A 19,879-nucleotide genomic window follows, 5' to 3' on the forward strand; every position below is an offset into this window, starting at 1 on the left:
GGGCAAGCACAAGGTCGACCCAAAAAGACCAAAATCCATGTATCATGAATGCTGTTGCGGAAGCCGGCAACAATTGAATTATTCACTCTTTTGGTTTACATTAAAAAATATATACATATACTTAAAAAGGGAAAAAATAGCCGGGCGTGGTGGTGCACGCCTTTAATTCCAGCACTTAGGAGGCAGAGGTAGGAGGATCAAGGCCACCCTGAGACTCCATAGTAAATTCCAGACTGGACTAGAGTGAGACCCTATCTCCAAAAACAAAAAAAAAAAAAAAAAAAAAAAAGGGAAAAAATATCTAACATATTAGATTAAAAAAAAAAAAAAGGAAGCTGGGCGTGGTGACGCACGGCTTTAATATCCCAGCACTCGGGAGGCAGAGGTGAGTTCAAGGCCACCCTGAGACTCCATAGTGGATTCCAGCTCAGCCTGGGCTAGAGTGAAACCCTACCTCCAAAAACCAAAAAAAGAAAAAGAAAAAAAAAAAAGCTTCGCATCCGGAGGTGACCGCGGGGGGAGGTACTTCCGGGTCAGCGGGCGCGGCTGCCTTGACCTTCGTCGTCGCCCGGCCATTTTGTGCCAGTCTGTCAGAGGCTGCGGCTGCGGAGGGAGCCCCGGAGAGCGAGCTGCGAAGATGCTGTCCGTGCGCGTTGCCGCGGCCGTGGCCCGCGCCCTCCCTCGGCGGGCAGGGCTGGTGAGTGCGGAGGCCGGGGGATGCCCGCGGAGGGGACGCCGCCGAGGGGGACGCGGCGGGGGCGGCCGAGCCGGGCGCCGGGGCCGCGCCGCCATCTTGCGCCCCTGGCTGGCTGGCGGGCGGGCGGCGGGGCGGCCGAGGCTGGGCTTGGCAGGCAGGGCAGGGCAGGCAGGCAGGCGGGCGGGGGTGGGGGGTCGCCGAGGGGCGCCGGGTGCCTCGGGGGCCTCGGCCTTGTCCCAGGCGCGCCTGCCTGCAGGATCCCCGCCCGCGGCGCACGGCGGCCCCGGCGCGTGCTGCTCGCGGCGAAGGTCAAGGCCGGTGCCCCGCTGGCTCGCGCGAGGCCCGCTCGGAGGCGTGGGTCCCTGCGCCGTCAAGGTCGGAGGAGCGCTGTCAGCGTCGGGGACGGTGACATTGCGTGAAGGTCAAGAGGGCCCGGCCTCTCCGGCTCAGCTCCGAGGTCAGCCCAGACAGAGCCAAGGAAGGACCTTGCAGGAGCTTTCGTGAACGTTTTGGCTGGGTAGTCCTCGGTCCCGAATACCCAAACGGTCGGGACTTTTCTGCAACGATACCGGCTCGTAAAATGGTCCCGGAGCTTGCAGAAGACCTCAGCTTTAGTTCGTTTTGATATCCTAAGAAAAAGCTCGTCCTTGATTTGTCCACCAGGTGTTAAGAGGAATCGTTGCATAGTGATAAAGCCAAGTAAAGTAGAACGTGAAATTGGGGTATGCCCTCAGAAGTGCTCCCCCCATCCCCGGTAATTATCTCCCTTGGAGTGAAGAGTCTAACCTTATAAAAAAATGACCTTTCAGGCCCATGCATATATTTACATTTTCTTATTTGTCATAAAAACTGTCTGAATTTGAAAGGTGACCTAAAAGCACTGACTGTTTTGTTTCTCTGTGATACAACGCTGGTAGCATTTTGATTTTTCCGTTAGCAGGAAACGTTTTTGAATTATTTTTCGTTTGGTACCTGTAAAGCATAGCTTCATGATTGAAGGTGACCAATCAGTGTTTAGGCATTGAGGAAAAGATATTCTGGATTTGTTCCAGGCAGTGAAAAAAAAAAAGCCCATGTGCTATACATACCTCCTTGTTTCTGACTAGCTGTCACAATTTGCTAACCCAGCTTTGGTGTAACTTGTGTTTTTTTTTTTTTTTTTTTTTTTTTGTGGTAGGGTCTCACTCTAGCTCAGACTGAACTGGAATACACTATGTAGTCTCAGGGTGGCCTCAAACTCAAGGCGATCCTCCTACCTGTGCCTCCCAAGAGCTGGGATTAAAGGCACATTTTTGTTAAAAGGAGATATTTAGATTTGTAGCATTTGGAAGGTGCTTATCTTACTGGGATTTTCACAAATGAGTTGAAGTCTAAAGTAAAACATAACAGTACCTGGGTGCCTTTAAGGGAAAGATTATGAGTTCCTTTTAAAAGTGCACTTTAGGCGCTGTAGGGATGGCTTAGCATTTGCCTACAAAGCCAAAGGACTCAGATTTGATGCCCCAACACCCACGTTAGCCAGATGCCCAAGGTGGCACATGTATCTGGAGTTTGTCAGCAGTGGATGGAGGCCCTGGCGTGCTCGTGTTCTGACTCTCCCCCACCCTCGCTTCCTCTTTCCCTCTGTCAGATTAATACATAAAAACAAGATATTAAAAAAATAAAAGCACTCTATAAGAATGCTTATTGTAGCCAGGCGTGGTGGAGCAAGCCTTTAGTCCCAGCACTGGGGAGGCAGAGGTGAGTTCGAGGCCACCCTGAGACTACATAGTGAATTCCAGGTCAGCCTGAGCTACAGTGAGACCCTACCCCGAAAAACCACAGAAAATAAAAGGAAAAGAATGCTTATTGTGTACCAGCAACTATACATCAGAAGCTGCTTTCCTTCATCTGGCCATGAGTGGACTGGTACATTGTAGATTTCATTATACAAGGTCTGCACAATTTTGAGCCCATCAAGATTTTGACATAGTGGACAGCACAAAGAATGACATCAAAACATAACTACTTAGGAAGCAAAGGGGGGTTCAATGGAATAAGGGTTGGGGTGGGAAAAGGTAATTGGGAAATACAATTAATTACAGGATATTCATGTATTAAAATTCTCAATTTAGAGCTGGGCATGGTGGTGCACACCTTTAATCCCAGCATTTGGGAGGCAGAGGTAGGAGGGTTGCTGTGAGTTTGAGGCCACCCTGAGACTACAGAGTGAATTCCAGGTCAGTCTGAGCTAGAGTGAGACCCTACCTCAAGGGGGAAAAAACCAACAAACACAATTTTAAAAAGGCGCTTTCCCACGTAGCATAGGGTGTCTTGTAATCCCAGCAAAAGCAGAGGATTAGGAGTTCCAAGGCCATCAGATACATGAGACCCTGTTCAAGGAAAATAAAGCAAAATACTTCAAGTATAATTTAAAATTTGATGAGTTTATGTCTGTGTTTAAACTTTTCAGTACTAGAAAGGCTATTTTGCTTGTTTTGTTTTTATTTTGAGACAGGGGCCTAATGTATACCCCTGCCTGGTTTGGAGTTTGCTTTGTAGACCAGGCTGGTTTCAACTATGGATGATCCTCCTACCTCTGCTTCCTGAGTGCTGGAATTACAGGCATGAAGGTTTTTAAGTTTTGTTTTTAAGTATTTTTATTTGCAAGGAGAGGGAAAGGAGTAAGAAAGGGCATGCTGGCACCTCTAGCTGCTGCAGAAAACCTCCAGATGTATGTTCCACCTTTTGCATCTGGCTTTATGTGGGTGGGTACTGGGGAATTGAACCTGGGTCCTTAGGCTTTGCAGGCAAGTGCCTTAACTGCTGAGCCATCTCTCCATCACTCTAAAGTTTTTTTTTTTTTTTTCTAATATTTGAGGTGGGGAAATGGGCAGGCCAGGGTGTCTGCCACTACTACAAACTTAAGGTATCTGGCTGTCATGGGTATTGAACCTGGGCTGTCAGTTTTTCAAGGTAGGGTCTCTCTAGCTGAGGCTATCCTGGAATTCCCTGGGTAGTCTCAGGGTGACCTTGAACTCATGGTGATCCTCCTACTTCTGCCTTCTAAGTGCTGGGGTTATTTTTATCTATTTATTTATTTGGCTTTTTAAGGTAGGTTCTCACTCTAGCTCAGGCTGAACTGGAATTCACTATGTAATCTCAGGGTAGCCTTGAATTCAAAGTGATTCTCCTGCCTCTGCCTCCCAAATGCTGGAATTAAAGGTGTGCACCACCATGCCTGACTTGCAGGCAAGAACCTTTTAACCACTGAACCATCTCTCCAGCCCCCTTGAATCTTAAAGAATCACACTCTTGCCTGGCGTGATGGCGCAAGCCTTTAATCCCATCACTGGGGAGGCAAAGGTAGGAGAACTGCTATGAGTTCAAGGCTACCCAGGTCGGCCTGGGCTGGAATGAAACCCTACCTCAAAAAAAAAAAAAAAAAATCACATTCTTAAGGATGTTCTCTTACCAGGTCTCCAAGAATGCTTTGGGGTCATCCTTCATTGCTGCACGTAACCTCCATGCCTCCAACACTCGCCTTCAGAAGACTGGTGAGTCATTAGTTGTGACTACATTGTGAAGTTTTGTTTTTTCCACTTTTTTTTCTCAATTTTTATTAACAATTTCCATGATTATAAAAAGTATCCCATGGTAATAACCCCCTCCCCACTTCCCCTTTGAAATTCCATTCTCCATCATATCCCCTCCCCATCTCAATCAGTCTTTTAATTTGATGTCATGATCTTTTCCTCCTCTTATGATGGTCTTGTGTAGGTAGTGACAGGCACTATGAGGTCATGGATATTCAGGCCATTTTATGTCTGGAAAGAGCACGTTGTAAGGAGTCCTACCCTTCCTATGGCTCTTACATTCTTTCTGCCACCTCTTCTGCATTAGACCCTGAGCCTTGGAAGGTATGATCGAGATGTGTTACTCAGTACTCCAGTCACTTCTTTCCATCACTATGATACCTTCTGATTCGTCCCAAGGTCATTGCCATCTGAAAAGAGAAGATTCTCACCCAAAGTGAGAGTAGTGTTAATATAAGGATATAAATATTAAGAGAAGTGTTTACTGGGCAGTTTGATAAGCATAGTGTATACATTTTTCTAGACATCAGCAGATGTCACACCCCTAGGGCTCATGACTACCCGTTTTAAGTTTTCAGTATCAGGGATGTACTCCTCCCCATGGAGCGGGCCTCCAGTCCAATTGGAGGGCATTTGGTTTCCACCATGACAGACGTGCCACTATTGCACCCGTTGGCTCATTTGGCCTGGCTGGCCAATTATAAGGCTTGCAGTGTCCACTGTTGAGTATCTTCACTGGTGGTATCTCTTTCTCCCATTGAACTACATGTAGAATGGCTTCTTCCAGCTTTCTGTCAGCTGGTCTACATGGAGGAAGTTATGAGCTCAGTTCCAGCAGGATTTCTCAATGGTCTTGCAGCCCAAGTATGTGGAGTCTTCAGCAATAGGGTCTTACCATCGATTCCTGGTGGGCAACCAAGGGCCTTGGCAATGGCCTATAATATTTTGGGGGCATCAGGGACCTCCCTGGCCAACAACTCACTGGAGATATTCTGTCCCTGGCACTGAAAATTTTCTAGCAACAATCTGTGGCTCCCGAGTGCGAGTGTCCCATTGTCTGAAACCAGAGGATTCCATACGATTTATTTGCATCGTATTACATTTTGATTAGCCCTCCCTCCACCTTTCCTTTTCTCAATCCCTTCCCTTGACCTCACTTTGGGCCTCCCCCCCCCCTCCTCTTGTCTATGAACTGCACATGCATCAGGCTTTATATGGATACTGGGGAATCAAACCCAGGCTGTCAGGCTTTGCAGACAAGCACCTTTAATTGCTGAGCTGTCTTCCTCAGCCCCCAGTTATGTCCTTTTTAGTGACAGCTTTTAATCCCCTTTAGAGGAAAACAAAAGTACACCCTGTAGCTGCTGTTTTCTATGTGGAAGGCAGCAGTCACTTCAGATCCATTGGGAAGTAGATAGCTGCACATAGATGGGAAGATGCTGGTTTTTTTTTTTTAATCTTTCTAGCTCTTTTTGTGCCTTTTTGCCTGTAATGCTGAGTATTGGACCTAGACTAGACATTCAGCTGTTGAGCTATGTACGTATCTATATGTGTGTGAATGTATGCGTGCTAAGATGAAGACTAGTACTTTAGTGCCTTTGAAGAAAAGTTTTAAGCCAGGTGTGGTGGCGCATGCCTTTAATCCCAGCACTTGGTAGGCAGAAGTGTGATTGCCCTGAGGCCAACTTGGGACTGCATAGCCAATAGTGAATCCCCGGTCAGCCTGGACTAGAGTAAGACCCTATCTCAACAATGTAGAGTGCTAACCACTATATGATCTTGGGGAGCCACCTCAATGCTACAAGACCCCATCTCAAAGAAAAAAAGAAATTAATGAGAAGAAAAAGTAGAGCATTAAGGGAGGATAATGGCCAGATTTATTAGTTCCTTTTCTAATTTACATTTGACTGGTGAAGAATTTATTATCTCTCAATCACTTGAGTGTTCTAAAGCAGTTCATAGTGCTAGGTTTTAAAATAGAATTTGATTATGATCACATAACTAGTTTTTATGTTGTTGGAGAATTTTTTTCTTTTTTAAATTGTGAGCCAGGTGTGGTGGCACACCCTTTAATCCCAGCACTCTGGAGACAGAGGTAGGAGAATCTCTGAGTTTGGGGCTAGCCTGGGACGACAGTGAATTCTGTGTCAGCCTGGGCTATAGTGGGACACTGCCTGGGGGTGATGATGTCATGGCCACAAGCATGCTCATGTGAATGAGTGTGGGAGAACATGTTCCATAGCATGTGTGTGGAGGTCAGAGAACCACTTGGAGGCTTGTCCTTGCCTGTCCACCTCATTGAAGGCAGGATTTCTCTCTGGATCCTCGCTCTGCTGAGTACTTTATCCACTGAGCCATCTTCTCCGCTGTCTGAAAAATGGCTTGGAAAAGGTCTTTTACCAGATGACTTAATTGAATTGCCCTCTACCAGGCACTGCTGAGATGTCCTCCATTCTTGAAGAGAGGATTCTTGGAGCTGATACCTCTGTTGACCTTGAAGAGACTGGGCGTGTCTTAAGTATTGGTGATGGGATTGCCAGAGTACATGGACTGAGGAATGTTCAAGCAGAAGAAATGGTTGAGTTTTCTTCAGGCTTAAAGGTAATTTTAAAGTGAGAATTTCTTTCAAAGGGTTTGTGTCCTCATTTGTTTATTTAGTAATTCAGAAAATGTGTCAAAAATTTAAAAACACAGCTGCTTACCTAGTTTTTTTCATTTTCCTGTTTATTTTTTTAAATTATTTTTTTATTAACTTCCATGATTGTAAACAATATCCTATGGTAATGCCCTCCCTTCCCCCCTCTTTCTTATTGTAAGGTTTTTTGTTTGTTTTTTCTAGTTAGGGTCTTGTGGAATTAACTATGTAGTATCAGGTTGGCCTCAAACTCATAGTGATACGCCTACTTTGGCCTTCTGAGTGCTGGGATTAGAGGCGTGGTGGAACATTCCTTTAATCCCAACATTTGGGAGGCTGAGGTAGGAGGAGTGCTGTGAGTTTGAGGGTACCCTGAGACTATATAGTGAATACCATGTCAGAGTGAGACTTGACCTCAGAAAAAGAAAAGGAAAACATATACTTGGCTATTGGCCTGGAGAGGTGGCTTAGCAGTTAAGGTGCTTGCCTGCAAAGCTTAAGGACCCAGGTTCTATTCCCCAGTACCCTCGTAAACCATATGCACAAGCATTTGGAGTTAGTTTTCACCTGGTGCGCCCGTTCTCTTTCTCTTTGTGTCAAATAAGAAATAAAATAAAACATTTATTTATTTATTTGGGAGAGAATGTGCATGCCAGGGCCTCTTGGTGCAGCATACTCCATATACACTGTGTGTTTCTGGCTTTATTTAAGTACTGGGGTATTGAACTCAGACCAGCAGGCTTTGCCAGCAAGCAATTGGTTTTAAAAAAATTTTTTTGACCGGGCGTGGTGGCGCACGCCTTTAATCCCAGCACTCGGGAGGCAGAGGTAGGAGGATCTCCGAGAGTTCGAGGCCACCCTGAGACTCCATAGTGAATTCCAGGTCAGCCTGAGCCAGAGTGAGACCCTACCTCGAAAAACCAAAAAAAAAAATTTTTTTTGTAAATTAATTTGCAAGCAGAGACACTGAGGATGTGCATACCATCGTCCCCAGCCCCTTATTATAGTTGTAAAGAAAATAAACTAGATGGCTAGAGAGAGGGCTCAGTGGTTAAAGGTGCTTGCTTGTAACACCTGACGGCCTGGGTTCAGTTCCCTAGTGCCCACATAAAACCAGATGCACAAAGTGGTATGTGCATCTGGAGTCTCTTTATAGTTGCAGGAGGCCTTGGCTCACCTATCTTCATGTGCTGCCTTGTTCTCTCTGTCTCAGGTGAATAAATAAAAATTGTTTAAAGAAAAATAAACCTGAAGCCTGGTATGATGTCACATGCCTTTAATTCCAGCACTTGGGAGGCTGAGATAGGAGGATCACTGTGATATTGAGGCTACCTTGAGCCTACATAGTGAATTCTAGGTCAGCCTGAGCAAGAGACCCTACCTTGAAAAACCAATAAATAAATAAATAAATAGAAATAAACCTGAAGTTTTGTCTAGCCAGATTTTTGTGTTGTTTTTCTCTATGGACTGAATTAGAAACAAGTTGTAGCTGCAGAGCTTAATAAACCACCCAGATTTTATTCAAATCTGTTCCTTTGTAGCTGTCAAGATCATCTTAGGCAAAAACATTTGGTTACTTGAGCTAAATAAATTCATTTCTGGCTGAAAGTTCAAATCAGTGACTTCCATAGTCCCAGTAAGAGTGGGGCCTATTAGCTAGGCATGGTGGTGCACACTAATCCCAGCACTTGAGCGGCCGAGGTAAGAGGATCACTGAGTTTGAGGTCAGACTGGGAAGACAGAGTGCGTTTCAGGTGAGCCTGGGCTAGAATAAAACACTACCTTGGAAAAAAAAAACTGAGTAGGAAAAATAAATTGAGCAGGCCATTTATTTATTTGTTTGTTTGCAAGCAGGGAGAGAGAACAGGTATGTCAGGGCCTCTAGCCACCAAAAGCACATGCCAGAAACATGCACCACTTTATGCATCTGGCTTTACGTGGATACTGGAGAATCAAACCCGGGTGGTTAAGGTTTGCAGGAAAGTACCTTAACCAGCCCCCTGCCTATTAATGAGTTAGTGGGCTGGAGTATACATCTTTGAAAGGTGAGAGCTTTGTTTGTTTGTTTGATTGGTTTTTTTTGAGGTCAAGTCTCACTCTATCTAACCCAAGCTGGCCTGGAATTCACTATATAGTCACAGGCTAATCCTGAACTGAAGGCGGTCCTCTTAGCTCTTCCTCCCAAATGCTGGGATTAAAGGCATACGCCATGCATAGCTAAGGTGAAAGCTTTTAAGAATCCAATACGGTGAGCGTGATGGCATGCCCTTGTTATGCCACTACTTGGGAGATTGAGTCAGAAAGATCTATACTTGTGGACTGCAGCCTGGTTTAAGCAAACCAGACTGTCTTAAAACAAAGGTTGGTTGGGGTGGGGGGAACAGATGACAAGGAGAATGCTACCGTTCCTGCTGATACGTACCATTTAGTCACTGTATGGGGAGGAGAGGCCACATGCCTCTGCTCACCTGTGTCTCTGTTGCAGGGTATGTCTCTGAACTTGGAACCAGACAATGTTGGTGTTGTCGTGTTTGGGAATGATAAACTAATTAAGGAAGGAGATATTGTGAAGAGAACAGGAGCCATTGTGGACGTTCCAGTTGGTGAGGAGCTGTTGGGCCGTGTTGTAGATGCCCTTGGTAATCCCATTGATGGAAAGGTGGGTTTCATGCTTATTCGATGTAGGTTGTAGCAAACATTAAAACTAATTATTTGAAGATACCTTTTAATTTCTAATCATGTATTATTTTTTACAGGGTCCAGTTGGTTCCAAGGTCCGTAGACGAGTGGGTCTGAAAGCTCCTGGAATCATTCCTAGGATCTCTGTGCGAGAACCAATGCAGACTGGCATTAAGGCTGTGGATAGCTTGGTGCCAATTGGTCGTGGTCAGCGTGAGCTGATTATCGGTGACAGACAGACTGGGTAAAAGTTCTACTCAAATTTTTCTGAGCAAAGACTTAGATTGTAATTTTGGAACAGTAAACGCTTTGGCTCTAGCAGGGACAATAGAAGGGGTGGGAAGACTTACAGTAGTGGTGGGGTTTTACTTGGGAATGTTTGAAATATAGTGATATTTGTTACTCTACCATTTTTTTAAATTTTTTTGTTTTATTTTTATTTATTTATTTAAGAGCAACAGACAGAAAGAGGCAGAGAGAAAGAGAGATTGGCGCCCCAGGGCCTCCAGCCACTGCAAATGAACTCCAGACACGTGCGCCCCCTTGTGCATCTGGCTAACATGGGTTCCTGAGCCAGTTACATGAGCCTTGAACTGGGGTCCTTAGGCGCCACAGGCAAGCACTTAATCGCTAAGCCATCTCTCCAGCCCTACTCTGCCTTTTTAAAATTTTTATTTATTTATTTGGGAGAAAGAGGCAGATAGAGAATGGTCACGTCACGGCTTCTAGCCTCTGCAAATGAGCTGCAGACACAGGCACCACCTGGCATCTGGTTTACGTGTGTCCTGGGTTATTGAACCTGAGCCCTTTGGCTTTGTAGGCAAGTGATTTGATTGCCAAGCCATCTCTCTGGCCCAGAAGTATAAGGATACTTCTGCTTCCTTTTTTTAAAGCAAAACATCCATTGCTATTGACACAATCATCAACCAGAAGCGATTCAATGATGGCGCTGATGAGAAGAAAAAGCTGTATTGCATCTATGTTGCCATTGGCCAGAAGCGCTCCACGGTGGCTCAGCTGGTGAAGAGACTAACAGATACAGGTATTAAAGAACTTGAGTTCTGTTAAAATCATTTCATTATTTGCAAGCAGAGAGAGAGGAGAAAAGAATGGGCATGCCAGAGCCCCCAGCTGCTGCACACAAACTCCAGATGCATGTGCTGCTTTGTGCATCTGGCTTTATGTGGGTATTGAGGAATCGAACCCTGGTCATTAGGCTTTGCAGGCAAGCACCTTAACTACTAAGACATCTCTGCAACCCCCTTGACCCTTGTTGTGCTATTACCCTGATAAACTGAATGTTCTAATATAAAATAGCAAAAAAAAAAAAAAAATTAAAATGCTAGCTGGGCATGGTGGCACACACCTTTAATCCCCGCAGAGGCAGGAGGATTGCCATGAGTTCAAGGCTGCCATGAGACTACATAGTGAATTCCAAGTCAGCCTGGACTAGAGTAAAACCTACCTTGGAAAATCAAAACAAGAAATTAAAATGCTATAAAACCAATCAGTTTTAAGTGTTTTGTCAGTTACTTTAAAATGGGGTACTATTTGGTTAGTTTTGAGATAGAATCTTCTTGTTTGTTGGAGTTAGGGTCTACCTCTAGTTATGTGTTGCAGTCAGGGTTTCATTGTTGGCAGAAAACACCTGACCAAGAACAGCTTGTGGAGGAGCTGTGCAGGCTCGACGAGGTGCTTTATTATGTCAGGGGAAAATGGTGGCATGAACAGAAATATACTCAATACAAGATTTAAACAGGGCAAACATCAAACTTTGTACCTTCAAGTCTGATAAATCTAACCAGTGACAAGTTCCTGGAGTTCCAATTCCGCACCTCCTGGAAGGCTTCTCACAGTCCTGGAAAACTTTCTGGTGCTGGCAGGTCTCCTGGCATTTATATCTGGTCTTAATGCACCCCACGGCTCAGCCTTGCAGCTCCATTGGCCTCCATGCAGGTAATTCAACAAACCTGCTTCACGCTGCCCATGGCCACTTCCAAAATACAAAACTGCATTGAAAATTCAACGACTCCTCTTTCCTGCATTTCTTATACTCCACAATACCATTCTTTCTGTGCCATATCTTTCTGCTCACAGCAGTCCATTTCTACACAGTGCAACTCTGCATCAGTTCTCAGGACACGGGCATAACAGCAAACCTCTCGCACAAACTGCTTCTAGCCCAGGTCAGGCCAAGCTCTTTCTCACCTTCATAAGCAAATCTTGCAGTCCATCGTTGTTATTGCATTCAGATCTCTCAGTTCTGACCAGAATAGTCTATCAAGCTGTACTTAGGGCACTGCAAGACATGTGTTAGGGCAAGATTTCAAATCCTTCCACATTCCTCTTGAAAATCAGCTCCAAAAGGCTAAAGCCACATAGTCAGGTTTCTAGTAGCAACAGTCCCACTTCACTGGTACCAATTTTACTGTTGCAGTCAGGTTTGCATTGCTAGCAGAAAACACCCAGCCAAGAGTAGCTTGTGTGTGTGTGTGGGGGGGAGGGGTTATTTTATCTTATAGACTTAAAGGGATGCTCCATGATGGCAGGGGAAAACTATTGCATGAGCAGTGGATGGACATCATCTCTTGGCCAATATCAGGTGGACAACAGCAACATGACAGTGTGCCAAACACTAGCAAGAGGAAGCTGGCTGTAATACCAATAAGCCTGCCCCCAACAATACACTGCCTCGTGGAGGGCTTTAATTACCAAATTGCCATCAACTGGGGATTTAGCATTCAGAATACCTAAGTTTATGGAGACACCTGAATCAAACCACCACAGTATGTAACCTCTACTTGAAATCAACAATTTATACTTTTTTTTTGTTGTTGTTTTTTCAAGGATCAGTCTCACTCTAGCCCAGGCTGACCTGGAACTCTGTAGTTCCAGGCTGGCTTCATCCTCTTACGTTTGCCTCCTAAGTGATGGGATCAAAAGTGTGCATCACCACACTTGGCTTATTTTTTATTTTTATTTATGAGAGAGAGAATGGGCACACCAGGGCCTCTAGCCGCTGCAAACAAACTCCAGATGTGTGCGCCAGCTTGTGCATCTGGTTTACGTGGGTCCTGGGGAGTCAAACTCTGAGGTCCTTTGTCTTTGCTGGCAAGTGCCTTAACTGCTAGGCAATCTCTCCATCTCTATTTGCACCCCTCCTGAGGTAGGGTCTTGCTCTAGCTCAAGGCGGTCCATCCTCTATCTCTGCCTCCTGGGTGCTGGGATTAAAGGTGTGCGTCACCATACCCAGCTATTTTTATATATTTATTTGTAATATGTATTTGTAAGCAGAAAGGGAGTATGAATGGGTGTAGCAGGGCCTTTTTCCACTTGCAAACAAACTCCAAATACATGTACCACTTTGTGCATTAGGCTTTATGTTGGTATGGTAGTTGTTTTCCATGGGTATGGGAGAAGTGAACATGGGTGGGAAGGCTTTGCAAGCCTTTAACAGTGAACCATCTTCTCCAGGTCAACAATATAAATTTGTAATACGAGTGTAAACCTTTTCCTGCAGATGCAATGAAATACACCATTGTGGTGTCAGCTACTGCTTCTGATGCTGCCCCACTCCAGTATTTGGCTCCTTACTCTGGCTGCTCTATGGGAGAGTATTTCCGAGATAATGGCAAACATGCTTTGATCATCTATGATGACTTATCCAAACAGGTCAGATAATTATTTTTACAGTAGAAGTTAACAAATGGAGTTTCAGTTTCATGGGTAACCTTCACAACCCTCTTTTGTACTGCAGGCTGTGGCTTACCGTCAGATGTCTCTGTTGCTCCGCCGGCCCCCTGGTCGTGAGGCCTATCCTGGTGATGTGTTCTACCTACACTCTCGGCTGCTGGAGAGAGCAGCCAAAATGAATGATTCTTTTGGTGGAGGCTCCCTGACTGCCTTGCCAGTCATAGAAACACAGGCTGGTGATGTGTCTGCTTACATTCCAACAAATGTGATTTCTATCACTGATGGACAGGTAATATTGTAATGATTAAAATAAGTAAAAGTTCTCATAATTCTAACATTGAGATTAGTAAGGACTAATTTGTTAATGGAAAATTTAAAATGTATGTAAAACTTAAAAGAGAATAAGATAGTGAAGTCCTGTATGTTTGCCATGGGGTGCTGTGACTGGCTTGTAAACTTATTTTTTTAATTAACGAGAAGGTCATTTAGAGAGAATGGGAACACCAGGGCCACTGCAAATGAACTCCAGACACATGGGCCACCCTGTGCATCTGGCTTTCGTATTTCCTGGGCAGTCGAAACTGGATCCTTAGGCTTTGTAAGCAAGTGCCTTAACTGCTAAGCCATGTCTCCAGCCCTAGGAATTTTTTTTTTTTTAAAGTAGTGTCTTAGTCTAAGGCTGACCTGGAAATCACTATGTAGTAGTCTCAGAGTGGCCTTGAACTCATGGTGATCCTCCTACCTCTGCCTCCCAAGTGCTGGAATTAAAGACATGCACCACCATGTCTGGTTCACATTCTTTTTCTTTTTTTCTTTTTTTTATTGACAACATATACTTACAGACAATAAACCATAATTCCTTCCACTTCACAACTCCACCCTTCATCATATCCCTTCCCTCTCTCCGTTAGTGTCTCTTAATTTTGATGTCACCGTCTCTTGTTATGAGAATCTTGTGAAGGTATTGCTAGGCACTGCGAGGTCATGGATATCAAGGCCAATTTCTCTGTGGACAGTTGCATTATAAGGAGTGGTACCCTTTTGCTTTCACATTCTTTCCACCACTTCTGCAATGGACCCTGAGCCGTGGACGGTGTGATAGAGATGTCTTAGTGCTGAGCAGTCCTGTCACTTCTCAGCACTATGGTGTCTTTTGGGTCATCCAGTGGCCAGTGCCATCTCAAAGAAAAGCTTCTCTAACCAAAAGTGAGAGTAGTGTTAATATATGGGTATGAATATTAAGTGAAGTGTTTACAGGGCAGTTTGGTGAGCATAATATATGCATTTAGCCAGACAAGAGCAGGCATTATACCCCAAAGGCTCATGAACTCCCCTGCCATGGGCTTTTAATTAGGTTTTCTGTACCAGGGCATGTATTCCCTCCCATAGAGGGAGCCTCTAGTCCAGTTAGAGAGCAGTTGGTTTACCCTAGAACAGACATGCCACTATTGCACTCATTGGCTCATTTGGCCTGGGTGGCCAAACTTGAGGCTTCTTTCACTGCTAATGATTTCTGTCTCCCACAGGGCTGCATGCAGTGCAGCTTTTTCCAGCTTTCAGTCAGCAGCTGGTCTACAGGGAGGAGGTTTTCAGTTTAGCCCCAGCTTGATTTCTCAGTGACCTTGCAGTCCAGGGATGTGGAATCTTCAGCAATACGGTCTTAACTGTGGGAAACTAAGAGCCTGTAGTGTTTTGGAGGCACAGTGACTTCCCTGGCCAACAACTGACTGGAAGGCATCTCATTCCTGACACCTAAAGTTTTCTAGTAACAATCTATGGCTTCCAGGTGTGCCATTATCCAAAAAAGTAGGCTTTCATATGTTTTTCAGAATATCTTGAATGTTGATTGGTCTCCCCCCCCCCCCATCCTTCTTTTTCACAGTTTCTTTCCCGGCCTTGCTTAGGCCATTCCACTCCCTGTAATTTGTTCTACTTACATATACACAATACCATACCCTTAAGTCCTCCCCTGTTGTCCCTCCCTTACAGCCTTTTTCTAGCTTACTGGTCTCTTGCCAGGGTGTTTGTCTTTTTTAGGTTATCAAGTAGGGTCTTACTGTAGCCTAGGCTAAACTGGAATTCGCTCTGTAGTCTCAGGGGGGCCTCGAACTCACAGTGATTCACCTATGTCTGCCATCCAAGTGCTGGGAGTAAAGGCATGCTGCCACCAGACCTAGGTTTTTGTGTTTTTTTTAAAAATTTTTATTAATATTTTCCATGATTATTAAAAAAATCCCATGGTAAGTCCCTCCCCCCCGCCCGACACTTACTCCTTTGAGATTCTGTTCTCCATCATATTACCTCCCCATCTCAATCATTCTACTTACATATATACAATGTCAACCTATTAAGTACCCTCTCCCTTCCTTTCTCTTCCCTTTATGTCTCCTTTTTAACTTACTGGCCTCTGCTACTAAGTATTTTCCTTCTCACACAGCAGCCCAATCATCTGTAGCTAGGATCCACATATGAGAGAGAACATGTGGCGCTTGGCTTTCTGGGCCTGGGTTATCTCACTTAGTATAATCCTTTCCAGGTCCATCCATTTTTCTGCAAATTTCATAACTTCATGTTTCTTTACCGCTGAGTAGAACTCCAGTGTATAAATGTGCCACATCTTCATTATCCACTCACCTGTTGAGGGACATCTAGGCTGGTTCCATTTCCCAGCTATTATAAATTGAGCAGCAATAAACATGGTTGAGCATGTACTTCTAAGGAAATGAGATGAGTCCTTTGGATATATGCCTAGGTCATACGGTAGATCAATCTTTAGCTGTTTTAGGAACCTCCACCCTGTTTTCCACAATGGCTGGACCAGATTGCATTCCCACCAGCAGTGTAGAAGGGTTCCTCTTTTTCCGCATCCCCGCCAACATTTATGATCATTTGTTTTCATGATGGTGGCCAATCTGACAGGAGTGAGATGGAATCTCAATGTAGTTTTAATCTGCATTTCTTTGTTTTTTTTTTTTTTTTTTTTTTTTTAAGACATTGTTTCACTGTATTGCTTAGGCTGGCCTCAAAATTGTGATCTGCTTTGTAGGCATTTTACCCCCATTTGTCCATAGTGTTTTAATTTGAAAACTCTAACATCTAGATTTGTAACTTAAAAGATTTTGCCACACTTTCATCCTTCCTATAAAGGTATGTCTAGATAAACACATACATGCATATATAAGACCAGAATTATGCCAGGCATGGTGGCAGCATGCCTTTAATCCCAACACTTGGGAGGCAGAGGTAGGATTGCAGTGAGTTTGAGGCAACCTTGAGACTTTTTAAGTAGTGTCTTAGTCTAAGGCTGACCTGGAAATCACTATGTAGTAGTCTCAGAGTGGCCTCGAACTCACGGTGATCCTCCTACCTCTGCCTCTCTCAAGTGCTGGGATTAAAGGTGTGTACCACCACACCCAGGTGAAAATTTTTTATTTTATTAAAAAAAGTATGTAGGCCGGGCTTGATGGCGTATGCCTTTAATCCCAGCACACTATTGTGGGAGGATAACTGTAAGTTTGAGGCCACCCTGAGACTACCTAGTGAATTCGAGGTTAGCCTAGGCTAGACCAAGACCTTATCTGTAAAAACAAAACAAATGGGGGGGAACAGTATGCAGGTGCTTGACTTGGAACTCACTCTGTAGTCCCTAGTCTGGTCTCATTCATGGAGATCCTAGGCATGAGCTACTATACCTAGCTTCTACCTCTTTGAAACAGGTCTTGTTTTGCAAAGGTAGGGCTTCAATCTAGCTCAGGCTGACCTAGAATTCATTACATAGTCTCAGGGTGACCTCAAACTAACAATGGCCCTCCTACCTCTGCCTCCCAAGTGCTGGGACTAAAGGCGAAGGCGTGCGCCACTATGCCTGGCTTGTCTTTTTTTTTTAAAAAAAATTATATTTTTATTTATTTGCAAAAGGAGTGAGAAAATGGGTTGCGAGCACTCCCAGTCTCTGCAAACTCCAGATGCATGCACCACTTAGTGTGTTTGGCTTTTTGTGGATACTAGGGAATTGAACCTAGGCTGTCAGGTTTTGTAGGCAAGTACCTTTTAACTGCTGAGCCATCTCTCCAGCCTCTCAGTTTAAAAAAAAAAAAAATATATATATATATATATACTTATATAAGTTTATATAAATTTATTATTTGAGAGAGAAAGAGAAGAAAAGGGCACTCAAGGGCCTCTAACAACTGCAAACAAACTCCAGATATATGCACCACATTGTGCATCTGGCTTATGTGGGTACTTTACTAGGAAAGGCATGTGCTACCATACCCTGCTGGTTTGGAAAATTTAATGTGAGAAGTCTCTTAGCATTCTAACCCAAAGTTTGGGTTTTAGTTTTTTGGCACATTGACAAATGTGAAAGAAGTTTAAGCTTACTAGCATGTATTCTTACTTCGTAGATCTTCTTGGAAACAGAATTGTTCTATAAAGGTATCCGCCCTGCCATTAATGTTGGCTTGTCTGTGTCCCGTGTTGGATCTGCTGCCCAAACCAGGGCTATGAAGCAGGTAATATTATATCACTTGACGGAGAGGGGAATGTGTCCTGATTAAAATCTAAAGTATGGAAACTTATTTGTGTGCTGCTCTGTGACATCAGTCTTAAGTACCAGTAACATGGTTGTTTCAGGTGGCAGGAACCATGAAGCTGGAGTTGGCTCAGTATCGTGAAGTTGCTGCTTTTGCCCAGTTTGGCTCTGATCTTGATGCTGCCACTCAGCAGCTCCTGAGTCGGGGTGTGCGTCTGACTGAGCTGTTGAAGCAAGGACAGTACTGTAAGTTGTTGTTTTCCTCTGCTCAAGTCCTACTGCAGGAGGTTGTTTACACTTTCAGGAGTTAAGACTTAAATTTCCCTACTTCTTTAGCTGTATTATGAGTATGGAATTGAACAGATTTAAGAGAATGTTAACATGTTTTTAATCTTGCCTAAAAGACTTGAGCAAATCGTGCCACAAACAGTTCTAGGTTGTAAGCTGTGCTTATGGGCTGTGTTGGAGACTGCTTCTGTTTACTGGAGAAGGGGGGGGAAGAGTGGAGTTAGCATAGGGACCCACTGAATATTGAAGAACTATGAGGTTTGAGCTGCTCACTTGATTTCCTTCCTTTATAGCTCCCATGGCTATTGAAGAACAGGTGGCTGTTATCTATGCGGGTGTGAGGGGCTTTCTTGACAAACTGGAGCCCAGCAAGATAACAAAGTTTGAGAGTGCTTTCTTATCTCATGTCATCAGCCAGCACAAATCTCTGTTGGAAAATATCAGGTATAAAAGGGCATTTGTGTGTGAATGGTTCCATTTTAAGATAGGAAGTCTTTGGTGGGGGGGGTTGACATAGGATTTTGTTAGGTTTCCCTGGCTGGTCTGGTACTCATGTACTGTCCTTGAACTTGCCCAGTCCTCTTGCCTTATCTCCTGAGTGTAGGATCACTATTGTGAACCATCATGAGCAGTGAGATAAAATTAGCTCTACACCCCCCCCCCATTCTCACTCTAGCCTGGCTAACCTGGAACCCTGGAACTCACTGTTCAGGATGGCCTTGAATTAAGGCAAGCCTCCTACCTCAGCCTTGTAGGGTCTCACTCTAGCTCATGCTGACCTGGAATTCACTATGTAGTCTCAGGGTGGCCTCAAACTCATGAGAATCCTCCTACCTGTGCCTTCTGAGTGCTGCTATTAGTGTGTGCCATGGCTGTGATACTTTTAGTTTTTATTTATTTATTTTGAGGTAGGGTTTCACTCTAGCTCAGGCTGACCTGGAATTCACTAGTCTCAGAGTGGCCTCGAACTCACAGAGATCCTCCTACCTCTGCCCCCCTTCCCCCAGTGCTGGGATTAAATGCATGTGCCACCACATCTGACAAGTTACTTTTTAAGAAATATTTGCAAGCAGAAATATACACACAGAGAGAATGGATGCTCCAGGGTTTCCAGTCACTCCAAACAGAACTGCAGATGCATGTACGACTTTGTGCATCTGGCTTAAGTGGGTGCTAGAGAACCGAACCCCGGTCATTAAGGTTTACAAGCTCAAGTACTTTAACCACTGAACCATCTCTCCAACCCTGAGATACAGTTCTAGTAGTTATTTTCTGGAACTATTGGTTTGTTGTGGTCAGAACTGATGGTCTGTTTTTGTTTCCAAACAGGGCTGATGGGAAGATCTCAGAACAGTCAGATGCAAAGCTGAAAGAGATTGTAACAAACTTCTTGGCTGGCTTTGAAGCATAAACCCTGTTAACGGACACCAGATAACCGCTTTGGTTTTGTCATTTCTTCTCATCAAATCGGTTCCATTTGTAAAGGATTACTCGTATTGCTGCTGTACAGACAGAAGTCACATAAAAAATAAAAGTTCCATATTGTGTGCTGGTTTTTCAGTGATTTTTTTTTTTTTTTTTTTTAATAAAGCACTGGGAGCTGAACCTAGGTTTCTTTGGTTTTTTGAAGTAGGGTCTTATTCTAGCCCAGGCTGACCTGGAATACTGTGTAGACTCAGGGTGGCCTCAAAGGAATTAAAGGTAAGCACCACCATGCTTGGCTTGCTTGAATCTAGTTCTTTGGGCATGTTAGGCAAATATTGAGATACATCCCAGCC

The 19,879-nt window shown here is 44.3% G+C and overlaps 1 protein-coding gene across 1 annotated transcript; it reads left to right on the forward strand.

The window, feature by feature from the left end:
* The first annotated feature begins 549 nt into the window (after positions 1 to 549).
* Atp5f1a (ATP synthase F1 subunit alpha) lies at positions 550 to 19,648 on the forward strand. Its single transcript, XM_045144462.1, has 12 exons — positions 550 to 697; positions 4,155 to 4,233; positions 6,704 to 6,873; positions 9,393 to 9,566; positions 9,664 to 9,830; positions 10,480 to 10,628; positions 13,107 to 13,258; positions 13,344 to 13,568; positions 17,686 to 17,793; positions 17,915 to 18,059; positions 18,395 to 18,545; positions 19,431 to 19,648. The coding sequence occupies exons 1-12, from the start codon at positions 638 to 640 to the stop codon at positions 19,510 to 19,512; spliced, it is 1,662 nt and encodes a 553-aa protein (XP_045000397.1). The 5' UTR covers positions 550 to 637; the 3' UTR covers positions 19,513 to 19,648.
* Positions 19,649 to 19,879: the final 231 nt, after the last annotated feature.

This window comes from Jaculus jaculus, chromosome 2 (assembly GCF_020740685.1).
Source record: "Jaculus jaculus isolate mJacJac1 chromosome 2, mJacJac1.mat.Y.cur, whole genome shotgun sequence".
NCBI classification, from domain to species: Eukaryota; Metazoa; Chordata; class Mammalia; order Rodentia; family Dipodidae; genus Jaculus; species Jaculus jaculus.